The sequence below is a fragment of the Heteronotia binoei genome, chromosome 21 (assembly GCF_032191835.1).
Source record: "Heteronotia binoei isolate CCM8104 ecotype False Entrance Well chromosome 21, APGP_CSIRO_Hbin_v1, whole genome shotgun sequence".
NCBI lineage: Eukaryota > Metazoa > Chordata > Lepidosauria > Squamata > Gekkonidae > Heteronotia > Heteronotia binoei.
Genome location: NC_083243.1, coordinates 25,501,142 through 25,516,341, shown reverse-complemented (window position 1 = coordinate 25,516,341; position 15,200 = coordinate 25,501,142). Strand labels below are relative to the sequence as shown.

The following is a 15,200-nucleotide window of genomic DNA, read 5'->3' as shown; positions in this document are numbered from 1 at the left end:
ACGTGATGCGGTTTGTCCACGAAAAGAAGGGGAAGGAACAGCTGTGACTGCTCGATGTTACGTTATTATGTCCTTACGCAACCAGACTTGCGCTTAAAAAAAAAAATGATTGACAGGGCGTCGAACTCAAGTCGATGCCAGTGGGAAAACGATTTGAGCCGGGGCTTCATGGAAAGCGACTCCGCAAATGAGTCCATGTGCGAAAACGAGGAAAATGAGCCGGACATAATTGCGCCGTGGAATAAGGGGAGCAAATGCTAAGTGCGAAAACGACCAGAGTGTTGGACTGGACGGGCCATTGGCCTGATCCAACATGGCTTCTCTTAACAGAAGAAAGAGAAACTTGGCTCAGTATCTCTGCTGTACAATTGAGAGAGCCTGGGAAAGCAAGCTCTCCTTCCCCCACTTCCTCCTCAAGGGAGGAACTTTGCTCTGTAGCTCCTGTGCAGTTGAGCAAGCCTGGCAAAGACACCCCTGCCCTAAGGCTTCTTTGTTGAACATTGTGGCCCTGAGGATGAGAGGATGAATAACAAATAAGTTTGACACTTCATGAAAACAAAATAAAACCTCATTTGTGCAGAAATCATATCGGTTTCAGGATATACATCTACTTATATTTTCAGTGGATAAAATGAATAACTACTAACTGAGGTGTCACACTCGTTCATTTCACTAACACTTCTCACTCTCAGTTCCTTCTTTCACTCATACTCTTATGCTACTTTGACAGTATTACGGTTGACTCTCTTTAGCCATTAATACGTCCTCTTAGTATTATCAATCTCTACTTTAGAAACTTTAATGCATATCACAGCATGAACTGGGTTTCTAACCAGGAGGCTGTGGTTTCAGACTCTACAGACTGCTGTTTGACCACGGCTGACGGTCAAAACTGCTGACACTCTGCTGAGAGTTAACTGCTGACTGACTTCTCTCTCTCCCCCTCTCTCCACACACACTTCTTAGCTCTGCTCAGACTCTTTCAGTCACCAGCCAATCACCTCACTCACTTATCCCCTTCTTTCCACCCCCCTTTCTCTACTGTAGCTTACCAGCAATTAATAATATAATAATAATAATAATAATTTTATTCTTATATCCCGCCCTCCCCCGCCAAAGCGGGCTCAGGGCGGCTTACATGACATGGTTTACACCATGATTACACTAAGATCCAGTCATTACAATAAAAGACAATTAAAATAGTTAAATACATTCAATTAAATTAAATAAACAATTAAGATTATTAACAGCTACAAAATAAAGTGCCACAGTTCAATATATGTATAAGATGGCTAGGTGTCATTTCCGGGTTCCATCTTAAACGTGAGTTGATAGAGGGTGGTTTTGCAAGCCCTGCGAAACTGATAAAGGAATGTGCATACATAGCCAGGGCTTTTTTGTAGAAAAAGCCCAGCAGGAACTCATTTATATATTAAGCCACACCCTCTGATGCCAAACCAGCATTCCTGCTCAAAAAAAGAGCCCTGTATATAACAATTAAAGGAACACACATATATACAGCCGCCTCTGCCCTTTCTATTCTCTTTTGTTTTTTGGAAACAATGATGTGACCCTGGAAACAGCAACTTCCTCCTGATACATTAGTTGGCATTCTTTCTTCACTTCATGTACATGTTGATCAAGTAGGTAGAGTGAGTTTTTGAGAATTTTAGGGGGGGGGAGATTAAAGGAAGTAATGGAGGAGGAGAAGAGCGGTTAGAGGCCAGAATGTAACCTCCATTTGCAAAGTCTGAATGCCTCTTGCTTGACGTTCGTAGTGGGGGCCAATACTCCCTCTAAACTGTGGAGTCTTGTGAGCAAAAATTCTACTTAGTTGAACTACTGGCATTAAAGTTGTGAGCTACTGCATAAATTATTGTACTCTGGGGCCGTTTTTCCTGAGCTAAGACGAAAATGTGTGAGCCAGAGGCTTAAAAACTGTGAGCTAGCTCACACTAACTCAGCTTAGAGGGAACACTGGTGGGAGGAACTGGCACCTTTTGGGTGGTGGTTGTTGGTTTCTCAGAAGTACCTAGTTGGCCGCTGTAGAAAATGGAATGCTGAACTAGATAGATGCCGAAGTGATAATTTGCCTAGGGCAGAGGTGGCCAACGGTAGCTCTCTAGATGTTTTTTGTCTGCAACTCCCATCAGCCCCAGCCATTGGCCATGCTGGCTGGGGCTGATGGGAGTTGTAGGCAAAAAACATCTGGAGAGCTACCATTGGCCACCCTTGGCCTAGGGCATTTAAAAACCTTTGGCGAGCCTTGGATGTGTCACTGAACCAAGTAGACTTACAAACCTGGTCCCGTTCGTGACAGACTTTGGTTTATAATTCAGTTCATGCCCGTCCTTAGTTTTAATAGCACATTGGAAGTAATAATTAGCCTGTCAGAGATCTATTTTTCTATAGGCAAATGCATGGATGCCAGTTTAAGCGGTAAAAGCAACCTACAAATTGCATATTCTGCTTCTGTTCTTCAAAGGTCGTGCAGGTCGTGTTTCGAAAGGATATTGCTACAGGCTAGTATCCAGAGACTTCTGGGCAGACTGCATACCCGAGAGCTCTGTTCCTGAGATGGCGGTAAATGTTACCTGTAGTGTTTGTGTATTTGAGAACGGATGTGTAGTTTTTTGTATGAGGTGGTATAATGCAACCATTATTGCTAATGATGAGAATGCTCATCTCCCTCTCACCCCCCCCTCCCCCATATCCCGCTATCATTCCTGGTCAACCAGGTTTTGGAGGTTTTGGTCATGCTTCAAAAGTCTATGAATGCTGTTTGTTCAGAGACGATGCTGAAAAAAGAGTGTACATAATGTGCTATCATTATGACCTCCAGCTCTCAGAAAACCTTTCCAGTTTTTCCGTATGCAAGGAGCAAGCAGAGGAGCCTGTATTTGCCTCCCAGTTAACCTCCTGTCCAAGATGTTGGGGTACCAATGGTGCAATCCTAAGCAAATCCTCGTCTTTCTGAGCCATTGACTTCAGTGCACTTAGAAAGGTGCAACCAATAATTAGGATTGTAGCTTACCTGCAACAGCCAAATTGCTTTGGGACCATTCTCTCAGGGCTAGCTCCATAGTTTTAATGGGTTAGTAACAACTGACCTGAATAGCCCAGGCTAGTCAAATCTTGGAAACTAAGCAAGGTCAGCCCTGGTTAATATTTGGATGGGAGACTACCATGGAAGTCTAGGGTTGCTACACAGAGGCAAGCTATTGCTACCTGCCTCTTGCCTTGACACCCAGTCAGGGTTGTTATAAGTTGGCTGCTACTTGATGACAAAAAAGTAACCTCTGTGTACGGGGAAGTGACCCGTGGCAATAAAGTTGGTGATGATGCAGGAGGAAGGAGGGGAGGGACGGTGGCTCAGTGGTAGAGCATCTGCTTGGTAAGCAGAAGGTCCCAGGTTCAATCCCTGGCATCTCCAAAAAGGGTCTAGGCAAATAGGCGTGAAAAATCTCAGCTTGAGATCCTGGAGAGCCGTTGCCAGTCTGAGCAGACAATACTGACTTTGATGGACCAAGGGTCTGATTCAGTATAAGGCAGCTTCATATGTTCATATCTGATCCTGATACCTTTTGTTATATTGGCTTAATTAATAACCAGGCAGAATTATATGTCACGGAAACATACAAACATGCCGTGTAAAGCTTCTTATTTGTTTACACGTTTCACTTCGTATTAGTTCAGATCACTATCTGAATTTTTATTCCACTCGTGAACTCTTAAAATAAGAAAGGTCCCACGTCTGTGTGCCTTCTAGATAACAGAGTTTTGCAACAGTCTTTCTTTCAGTTCACAGGGCCAGATGAAATGATAACCAGGAAATGGAAAGTCTTCCCCTGCCCCCAAAAAGGAGTTGTGGAACACTGTAGTTTCAAGGGAAGAACTGAGGGGCAAGGAAGATGGCATTTTTCTCTTTTCCTGTCTGCTCAGAATTTCTTACCTTGTACTTTTTTCTCCTTACATGGAAAAAGGTATAAACAGGGCATTTCCCTCTGGGGGAATGCAGTGGAATTGAGTTCCAGAACCTCATTGTGGAAACAAAGAGCCGCCCTGACTGAGTCTGCTTCGGCAGGAAGAGCAGGATATAAATCAAATAAACTTAAATAAACTTCTCAAAAAATGTTCAAAAGTTCATGAGGGGCACCCATGTGTTCCTCCTTCATTTCCTTCTTGAGAGTTCTGGCACCTCTCTTTCCAGGAAAGAAAAGCTCTTTGGGGTACAAAGAGCCCAAATAAGCCCCCCTGTTAGTTGGAAAAGTACTTATAGTGAAGCATAGTTAATTATATTAATTAATTACAAGAAGGAAAGAGTTCAGCCGTTTTTGTTCTTCTGCTTCTTGTTTCAGCCTTTGATGCTTTTTATTGAAAGAGAGAAATCAATCATTGAACTAATACTGATGCACATTTCATGTATTGTATACTTTGGTGTAGACAGCATTTGGCAATCCCCACCATCTGCTTGACTGTGGAGAGTCTCTTAATTAGGGATGGGCATGAAGTGGCTCATGAACTAAAATTCATCATGAATTTTGACTGGTCTGTGGTTTGCGAAGCATTGTTCATGAACTGAAGAGCCGCCATGAATTTCCATGAATTTTTATGCAGTTCGTGAAGAGCAGAAAGCAGTAGTTTAAATTACTCAGACATTTAAACCCCTCCTTTCTGCTCTTCATGAAAAACAGCTGAGCGTCAGGGAGCTCCCTGCTGCTCAGCTGTTCGGTTTAAACGGTTCATGAACCAATTCAGTTCCAGAATTGGCATATCAGTTTGTGGTTTGGTTCGTTGTTCAACCACTAACTGAGCCAAACCACAAAAACGTGGATTGTGCCCATCCCTACTCTTAACAAAAGCCTGATGCGCTTAATTTTTTTTAAACTGGATTTTGTCAGCTGGTTACCATTTTGTTTCATCTTGTCAGCGCTGCCCATTGGAGAATACTGTGCTGAAGGTAAAGCTGCTTGACATGGGGGAGCCCAGAGCTTTGCTGGCGACAGCCCTTACTCCACCCACTATCGGTGATATTGAACGCACTGTTCTACTGCTCAAGGAGGTAGGCACTTCTCCTTGACACTGTTAAAAAAAAAAAAGAGGTAAAGGTAGTCCCCCATACAAACACCTGTCGTTTCTGCCTCTGGGGTGACGTTGCTTTCACAACATTTTCATGGCAGACTTTTTACGGGGTGGTTTGCCATTGCCTTCCCCAGTCATCTACACTTTACCCCCAGCAAGCTGGGTACTCTTTTTACTGACCTCGGAAGGATGGAAGGCTGAGTCAACCTTGAGCCGGCTACCTGAACCCAGCTTCCACCTGGATTGAACTCAGGTCGTGAGCAGAGCAATGCTTAGGACTGCAGTACTACAGCTTTACCATTCTGCACCACAGGGCCCTTGACATTGTTACTTCAGACACTTATGTGATGCCTTTCTGCCCAGATAAGGTTTCAAAGTCTTTAAACAGCCAAGCATTAAAGGGAGAGAGAGAGAGGGATAAAGATATATATCAGTGCCAATAAAAACATACAAGCACAACACAAGCAGGCAGAAGGGAAGAAGAAGAAGAGGTTTTTATACTCTGCTTTTCTCTACCCGAAGGAGTCTCAAAGCAGCTTACAATTGCCTTCCCTTCCTCTCCCCACAACAGACACGTCAGACAGGTGAGAGAGTTCTGAGAGAGCTGTAACTGGCCCAAGGTCACCCAGCAAGCTTCATGTGGAGGAGGAGTGGGGAATCAAACCCAGCTTGTTCGGATTAAGGGACAATAAAATCTTACCTGGGTTGGAGAAGTATGCCAAACAAAAAAAGTCTTCACCTGCCGACAGAAGACAATGACAAAGGGAGACAGAATCTCCATGGGGAGAGAGTCTCAAATTTTTGGCAGTGCCATGCACTTAGCTTCAGCTGGTGGGAGCACTGGAAATAATGTCCCTGGAGATGACCTTTGTCAGCTAAGACAGCTGTAATTAGTCTTACCAGGTGGTCTTGTTTTAACTGGGCAATCGCCAAAGCAGATAGGAGCCCTTGAAGGAAAAAATGGTGTGACTGTATTGGTGAACTTCAAGTAGGGTCCATAGCCAGAAACACCTACAATACCTGCCATGCCATAAAAAACAAAACAAGAGAAGCACAAAATACATTTCAACAGCGTTTCTGGGGAGTAAGGCCACATAACGCACTGGAAACTGAGATGTTCCACATGATCACAACTTGAATAGCTTCCTGGTTAGCTTGGTAGCTTACAAGCTGTCTAGGCTTAGTATTAGCTTGTGGGAGTAATGTTTGAATATTTATTTTTCTAAGCAAAAAAGTTAATTTCAGCCCTCTTGGCTGTTGATAAATCAGTATCCTCCTTCGCTTTCGTTTTTAGATAGGAGCCCTTGCAGTTGGTGCCCCTTCTGACGACACCAATCCTTACGATGGAGAGCTGACCTTCCTGGGAAGAGTGTTGGCACAATTACCTGTAGACCAGCACCTTGGCAAACTGATAGTCCTTGGCAATGTCTTTGGGTGTCTGGAAGAATGTCTCATAATAGGTAAGCAAGCCGACAAGGTTGAGCGTAAGTGTAATTAATCTGTCTGCTTATTGTCCAGTTACTGTCTGCTTATTGGCCAGTTACTGACCCAAGATAGCCAAGCACATATGAAGATGGTTAAGTTTGAATGGAAATCAGTTACAGAGCAATGACCTTCTGCCAAGAGGCCGTTGCTGAGTTTGGCTTACGTACAAACAAGTCAAGTAATATAGGAAACAAAAAGGCGCGCAAAAGTTAAGCTCCCCCCAAAGTCCGTTACAATTCCTAGGCTTTGATGTGAACGTCTTTCCTGGGTGCTCAAGGTTACTCTGCTAATTCCAGGCATTGCCATAACTACTAGATTGCCAGTCCACTCCGATAGCCGCCCTCCTGAAACACTTAGGAAAACATTGCAAACAAGCAGACGCTACAGTGCAGAATGAATGTGTAAATACACAGCAAGACAATACGATGAGTATATGACCAAGGGAGCGAATGCAGTGAATGATCAATACATTGAATACAGGGCAATGCAACTGAATGATCAATACAGGGCAATGCAATGCAAACCTGACCAATAGAACAATTTGTCAGGAAACCTGACAATCACGAGTGACATCATAGGCCCTGTCCAGTATGGACTGAGACATCTTCATGGGCACCTTCCATACAGTATTTATAGTTGTAACAAACAGCATACCAGCTGCAGGGGGAACGATGCATTTTCTCTGCAATTCAACATTTTGAGTGCTGCCCTCCAGTAGCTCTGCTGTATTCTGGGAAGAAATTTAGGACTGAGGCTGAAGAGCTAATGACCAACTCCTATAAAGTTTATTTTGTGACAAATATCCAAATAAGTTGTGTTTTCAGGGTTTTTCCTTGACGATTTGCCCCATATGTTACACTAAAAATCATTATATTTGTTTCTCTGATAACTTACATGATTTAGCTATTGTCCGATTAATATCTGTAAGTGGTCTGGTGGGTCCTTTTTGTGAAAGGGAAACAAGATCCATAAGCTCAGAACTAAACTTCTGTTCCTCTTCAACAGCTGCAGCCCTTTCGTTGAACAACTTCTTTGCAATACCTTTCAGACAACATCTGGATGGATACAGGTAGTTTTGCTTAGATTGTCCCTTGTTTAAAGAGAATGGATTATTCCTGTGAATTGACTAAATGTGCACATTAATAAAAACAGTAGTACTGTGGGCAGTGGCATAACTTCGTGTATCACAGTGAGCATGATCTTAGAAGACGTATTCCCACTTGTGTGTGAGAGAAGGAGAGTGCCTCTTCTTACTGGCACCCCCTTCAGTTTTGTTTTTTTAAAAAATACTGGCTGGCTGTCTCATTTTATCCTGACCTTCCCTCCAAGAAGAAGAGATTGGATTTATATCCTGCCCTTCACTCAGAGTCTTAGAGCGGCTTACAATCTCCTTTCCCTTCCCCTCCTCACAACAGACACCCTGTGAGGTAGGTGGGACTGCGAGAGAGAATAGCTCTGCTGAGCACTTGTGGCTGACCCAAAGTGCAGGAGTTGGGAATCAACTCCAGCTCTCCAAGATTAGAGTCCATGCGCTGTCTGGCCAAGGTTTGCTTACAGTCTTCTCCTTCCTCCACTTTTCCTCACAACAACCTCTCTCTAACCTACTGAATTACTAAACCTACTAAATTAGGCTAAGAGAGGAGTGATGGGGATATGCCAGTCTTTCCTCTCCAGTGTTAACCAGGATATTAAAATTATGTTTGCACCTGTATTATACACGCACATATTTTTAATGATGTTTACAGATATATGACCTATATATATATATTTGACCCTCCAGGGAACAGTCTGGGTTGATTAGTCAGTCCTAAGGGAAATCAACCCAGACTGTTCCCTGGAAGGTCAGATGCTGAAGCTGAAGCTCAAATACTTTGGCCACCGAATGAGAAGGGAGCACTCACTGGAGAAGATCCTGATGCTGGGAAAGGCAGAAGGCAAAAGAAGAAGGGGGCGGCAAAAGATGAGATGGCTGGACAGCGTTACTGATGTAACTAACACGGATTTGAGCAGACTTTGGAGGATGGTGGAAGATAGGAGGGCCTGGCGTGACTTTGTCCATGGGGTTGCAAAGAGTTGGACTTGATTGTGCAACTGAACAACAACACAGATATATGCCTTGACCTAGATAGCCCAGGCTAGCCCAATCCTATCACAGCTTGAAAGCTAAGCTGGGTTGGTCCTGGTTAGTACTTGACCACCAAGGAAAACCAGTGTTGCTACACAGAGGCAGCCAAGGGCAAACAACCTCTCAATGTTCTCATGCCTTGAAAACCCTATGGCAGGGGTGGCCAACAGTAGCTCTCCAGATGTTTTTTTGCCTACAACTCCCATCAGCCCCACCCATTGGCCATTCTGGCTGGGGCTGATGGGAGTTGTAGGCAAAAAAGCATCTGGAGAGCTACCGTTGGCCACCCCTGCCCTATGGGGTTGCCATGTCAGCTGTGACTTGACAGCAGTTTCCACCACGCCTGTTATATACTAAGTTCAATCACAAGGCACCTTAGGTTGGTTCAAAGGAAGATTTTAATTATAAGACTTGAAGCAAACATTAGTGGCATGCATTTTGAGCCAGTTTGGTGTAGTGGTTAAGTGTGTGGGCTCTTATCTGAGAGAACCGGGTTTGATTCACCACTCCTTCACTTGGAATGGCCTTGGGTTAGCCATAGCTCTCGCAAGAGTTGTCCTTGAAAGGGCAGCTGCTGCGAGAGCCCTGTCAACCCCACCCACCTCACAGGATGTTGTGAGAGGAGAAGATATAGGAGATTGTAAGCCGCTCTGAGTCTCTGACTCAGAGAGAAGGGTGGGATATAAATCTGCAATTCTTCTTCATTTGCAAGACCAGGTCTTGCCAGACTGAAATGAATCAAAAGTCATCAAGCAATTGTAGGTTACAACATAATGGCTCCCCTCTTTCCCATGCCCGCCAGAAGTCTTTTGAGTTAATATAAAGTCCTTTCTCAGGCCTCAGTGTTACCTCCCACCGAGGTCACGTTCCAAGTGCTCTTCCATTTTCACTTGTTCCATATCAGCATTGCCCAGGGAGACCAGATTAGAGCTGTCTCCCTGCAGCCCACCTGCAGGCCCAAAACAACCCACTACATATAAAATATAAACTGCCTAAAGAATATCAATGGGTGTTAGTACTTGTGCTTAAAATTACAATATATGGTTAGTAAATTATGAAAGTTGAAATAAAATGACATGATAGTGAACCGTTAATGAGCAGGGATAATAACACCAGCAATACAAACAGCAAAGAAATAACTGTCAGGGACTTTTTTCTGACAGTAAGGATTCACTACACATATCTGAAGAACCCTGTGGCGCAGAGTGGTAAAGCTGCAAGACTGCAGTCGGAGCCCTCTGCTCACGACCTGAGTTTGATCCCAGCGGAAGCTGGTTCAGGTAGCTGGCTCGAGGTTGACTCAGCCTTCCATCCTTCCAATGTCGGTAAAATGAGTACCCAGCTTGCTGAGGGGGGAGTGTAGATGACTGGGGAAGGCAATGGCAAACCACCCCGTAAAAAATCTGCCGTGAAAACATTGTGAAAGCAACGTCACCACAAAGTCGAAAACGACTGGTGCTTGCACAGGGGACTGGCTTTACCTTTACACATATCTGACAAAGTGGGCTCTAGTTCACAAAAGTTTATTATGGAATAACCCCCCCCCCTCTTTTTGTATTTTTATGTTCATGCACCTGGAAGTTCTGGTGACTGACCCCTACTGGTGGCATGGAGAAAATTCAGAGGTGACTGAATAAAGCCTGCCACTGTCTCCTGTCTCTGGTATTCTAAGGAAGTCTCCCATCCAAGTACTTGCCAGAGTCAACCCTGCTTAGCTTCCAAGACCCGATGAGATCAGGCTTGCCTGGGCTATCCAGGTCATGGCTGTGCTGGGATAAAATCTTGTTAGTCTTTAAGGCACCACAAGGTTCGTGTTAATTTTGCCAGCAAAAGTCTAACATGGCTTCCCCTCTGAAATTAAGTGGGCCAGGGTCACCTCGTGTGCTTTGATTTGCAACTTTTAAAACTTTTTGCCCAGTTAACTTTGAGGGCAGCAGTAATATTTTTAACTTTCAGAGTACATGCTAATCTTTTCTGCCTGCTGCCAAGGTTGATTCTTTTTTCTTTGGCGGAAAAAAAATATTGGAAATGTGACTTGACTCCCTTGTGTCTTATAGCGTGATTGACACCTTACTCTTTCATTTTTTTGAAAAAAGTATGTTAGCAAATACTTAAAAGCAATAATGTTTTAAACAACAACTAGGCGACGCACCACCTTTTTAAAAGCTCTTGTGACCAATTCTTGATTTGCAGGAATAAAATGCATTTTTCTGGGAACAGCAAGAGCGATTGCATTGCGCTCGTCATGGCATTTAAGGTAATCTCACCCCTCCACCCTCCCACCTCTAGCAGGGATGCCAGGGAAGGTTAAACAAGCCTAAAGGTTTTCACATTGTGTTGCCATCTGGCTGATAACTGGGAGGGAGATATGGTTGTTGCAGATTGTGGCAGATAGTTGCTAATATTTAAACAGCACTGGCTTGCTCCGCGTTATGTGTGTGTTTGCGTGTCCGATCAACGAGATTCTGCTGGAGCAAGAGGGCAAGCTGGGACATGGGAAACGACTGCATTTGTAAGGACTGTGCATGCGCAAAACTGAACTGGATGACTGGCTTTTGTATAGAGGATTGTTTGTAAAAATCCTGTGCTGATGTGTTCCTTGCACTTTAGAGCACGGGTCCCCAAACCCGCCCCCCCCTGGCCGTGGACTGGTACCGATCCGTGGCCTGTTAGCAACCGGGCCGTGAGTTGTATAATTACTTCATTATATATTACAATGTAATAATAGAAATAAAGTGCACAATTGTATCATCGTGAAACCATCCACCCCCCTCCCCAGTCCATGGAAAAATTGTTTTCCATAAAACCAGTCCCTGGTGCCAAAAAGGTTGGGGACCGCTGCTTTAGAGTCTCTGTTCTCAAGTACAAATCACTGTGTATACATTAAATCCTTTCTCTCTCTGTTAATTTCAGGAGTGGCAGGAAAGCAGGCAAAAAGGAAAGCTCAGACATCCCAAGGTTAGCTCTGCTTTACGATTTAGGGCTCAGCATGGTCTGTTTAATTGTGAGACCAGAAAGTTGATTTTTAGTGGTGACTCTCTCCCACCTACCTTCTTTCCCTGACATTTTTTTTTAAAGTTAAAGGTTAGGAAGACAGATTGATTCCTTCTAAGTAGGTTCTTCTTATGAGGCCTGGGCTGTCCTGTAAGACGGGGTGACCATGTAGAAATTTCCTCCATGTATCGGTCTGTGGGCAGAGATGATCTTGCGGCCGGGGCAGGGAGAATCTCCGCAGTATGGAGGGAGCAGTGGCACACCACAGTTAGCTGGCTTACTTCCTGATGCCAGAATACTGCAACACTTCTAATAGTGGTGGAGGCATATGAATCTATTCTTGGATAGATCCCAGAAGGGCTCTCTGGAGAGGGAGGGTTGCTATAGGGTTTTTTTGTGTGTGTGAACTACAAGAAGCATTTTTTAAAAAAATAATTGCCAGGGTTTTTTCCCCCCAGGATGAACTTGATTGGGGCCGTTCCAAGTATATTCATATAAAAAGAATTCGAGAGGTAAGCTAACCAGGTGTCTTGTGTCTCTCCCTCCAGCTCCGTTCCCGTGTTCTCCCCTCCCCCCCCATTTATCTCACACAGCTGATTTACGACAACTCGTGTGGGTTTAAAGGTGAGAGGGATGAACAGAGGAGGTTTTGTCAGTGCCTGCTTCTGTGTAGCACTCCTGGACTTCCTTGGTGGTATCCCATCTAAGGACTAACCAGGGCCTGTCCTGCTTAGCTTTTGAGATCTGACAAGATTGGCCTATCCTGGGCCAGGGGAAGGTAGGTAGGTAGGTAGGTGGGGAAGGGAGGGAAGGAGGGAAAGGAAGGAAAGAATCAGGTCAGGGATTTTTTTAATATATAAAAAGAACTTCTGGCTGCCAAGACAATTGTAGGCTCTCTAGCTAAACTGAGAGCTCATATGGTGTAGTGGTTAGGATTAATGGACTCTAATCTGGAGAATCGGGTTTGATTCCCTACTCCTTTACATGCAGCTGCTGGTGTGACCTTGGGTGAGTCACAGTTCTCTCAGATGTTCTTTCAAGAGCAGTTCTCTGAGAGCTCTCTCAGCCCCACCTACCTCACAGGGTGTCTGTTGTAGGGAGAGAAAGGGAAGGAGATTGTAAGCTGCTTTGAGACTCTGAGTGAAGGGCAGGGTATAGATCCAATCGCTTATTCTTTTCTACTACACACACTGCTATACAATGATTATCATTATTACTTAGTAATTCCATGTAGTGGTGACCAAATGGAGTGCTCACATTGACTGATAGGTGCACTGAAACCAGTGCACTCAAGAAACCATTGGCCCATCGTGCACCAGCCACCACCTCTGTGTTCCTAGTGGCTGACTCCCCTGTCCCCCACCCACTGCCGGACCCAGGGCAGATGAGCATTGAGCCACTATGGAAGCTAGTAGGCAATAGCTGTTGCTAGGCAACCAACAGAAGCTGTTGCTTCTGTCAGTAAAATGCAACCAAGCTTGGTTCTCTCAGTAAAAGACAGGGAAGGAGGCCCTTCCCAGGCCTATTTTGGCTTTTGAGGGAGAACTCATTGGGCCCAGTCCTGACTACAATTGCCAACTGCAGGTTGGCAGGAAATTCCTGGATATTTTGTGGTGGAATCTATGAAAACCAGACTTCGGGGAGGAGAGAGGCCTTGGCTGAATATAATGCCATAGAGTCTACCTTCCAAAGCAGTTCTTTTCTCTAGGATGGGGAGAGAGATCTGTTGTCTGGAGTTCAGTTGTGATACCAAGAGTTCTTTAGCCTCTGCCTGGAGATTGGCTACCCTAGGCCTGGCAGCACCCTTGGCGGGGTGACTTGATGCCACCTGACTAGCATGACTTAACTAGGCCTGGCTGCTTGCTCCTGTTCAGCATGTGCAACCACAATAGAGAATCACAGCAGAGAGTGACTAGAGATTAACCAAGGATTTCTGTGAAAACCAGCCTCAAACAAATGAATCAGTGTCACCAAAATTCTACAAATATATCAAATAGAATATCACACTCTCATCAAATTACACACTCATAAACATACCCTAACACAATGGAACAATAAGAGAGAACCTTGGTGTAAGTAATTAGAGTCCCAAATAAATGTCCAGTTTTCTATCACCTGGTCCTCAAGTTCACAGAATTTCAAAATGTGGGTGGTGCAGAAAGCACTCCTAGCGGCACCCACCACCTGGCACCATCAGGAAAAGGGCATGGAGGCAGCATGAGCAGCTGTGACTGTGGGTGGTGGGCAGAAGAATAATGTATAGGCAGGTGGGGCACATTCGTTGGAAGGCAAGAGAGGGCCTGACTGCTGGTAAATGCAAAGTGCTTTCTCCTTTTTTCTCTTTAACCAAGCAATCTTTCATATGTGTACTTTGGTAACCTGCAAAATTATGGCTAATGCTAGAGTGAAAACTTCTTTTAGGTGGCTGAACTGTATGAGGAGTTAAAAAGGAGAATCAGCGAATTCAACATGCATGTTAATCCGCAACCCCCTGCCATGGACCGCGACTACGTGTACAAACAGCGCTTCATTTTGCAGGTATCGGGCGCACTTAGCTGTACGGACTGCAACTCGCAGAAAGCCAGTGTCTGCTAAAGATCCGTAAGACTTTACAGTTAAAAAACAACAACAACCCTTCAGTGCTCCTCTGGGTAGCTTTTATGTTAATCTAATGAGCATTTGGTGTCCATGCGCTTTTGTAATTAAGGATACAAGAACTTGAAAATGTCTCTTATTTTTATCCTGGGCCTGGTGTGCTTGTTTCCGCAGAGCCCCATCCCAATTACTAGAGAAATAAGGAAAAGCACAATATCATTTCTGTCAGTGCTGCTTTACTGTGGGCCCATGTGGTCCAGGGGGATACATTTTTTTGTGCAGGGTGCCTCAGAGAACCACAAAACATCAAGAGAAACTAGTGTGGGATCATTTGGTTGATGTAGTTTTTTTTTAATTGATTTCTACGCTGTCCTCCTGTTTAGAAGAATCCCCTGGGTGGCTTAGGTGAGATAATAAAAATGCAGTTTAATGGGGTTGCTTTTTCCGCCTGCTCTGATTCCCAATCAATTGTACATCCCCGCAGTGGAGAAAATGGGCTTGTAAGAGGGAATTGTGACTCCAGCAGTTTGTTTTCTCTGATTCCTCAGGTTATCATCGCTGGTGCTTTCTACCCAAATTATTTTGCTTTGGGGCAATGTGATGAAGAAGTTGCTGCCAGGGAGCTGTCAGGCAAAGATCCCAAAACGACAGTAATGGTAGGTTAATTTCGTTTGAGCAACCCAGTCTGCATGTGATAACCACTGCTATGGCTTGCACTCTTTTGTGCTTCAGGGCCAAAATACACAATATGCCTAACACAAGTAGAAAGGGCTGTGGCTTGGCACGCAGGAGGCCCTGGGTTCAAACCCCAGCATCTCCAGTCAAAAGGGCAATCAATCATGTGGAAGATTTCTACCTGAGACCCTGGAGAGCTGCTGACAGTCTGAGTAGACAATGTTCACCTTGGTAGACAGATGGT

At 44.6% G+C, this 15,200-nt stretch overlaps 1 protein-coding gene across 2 annotated transcripts in view; it reads left to right on the top strand.

The window, feature by feature from the left end:
- Positions 1-15,200, top strand: part of TDRD9 (tudor domain containing 9) — a 182,700-nt gene that overhangs the window by 121,189 nt on the left and 46,311 nt on the right. For both annotated transcript variants that reach the window (XM_060262919.1, XM_060262918.1), the window contains exons 14-22: positions 2,486-2,583; positions 4,931-5,062; positions 6,377-6,542; positions 7,573-7,636; positions 10,886-10,949; positions 11,606-11,650; positions 12,145-12,198; positions 14,108-14,224; positions 14,830-14,937. In XM_060262919.1, the coding sequence (XP_060118902.1) occupies positions 2,486-2,583; positions 4,931-5,062; positions 6,377-6,542; positions 7,573-7,636; positions 10,886-10,949; positions 11,606-11,650; positions 12,145-12,198; positions 14,108-14,224; positions 14,830-14,937 (848 nt within the window). The remainder of the gene's footprint in view (positions 1-2,485; positions 2,584-4,930; positions 5,063-6,376; positions 6,543-7,572; positions 7,637-10,885; positions 10,950-11,605; positions 11,651-12,144; positions 12,199-14,107; positions 14,225-14,829; positions 14,938-15,200) is intronic.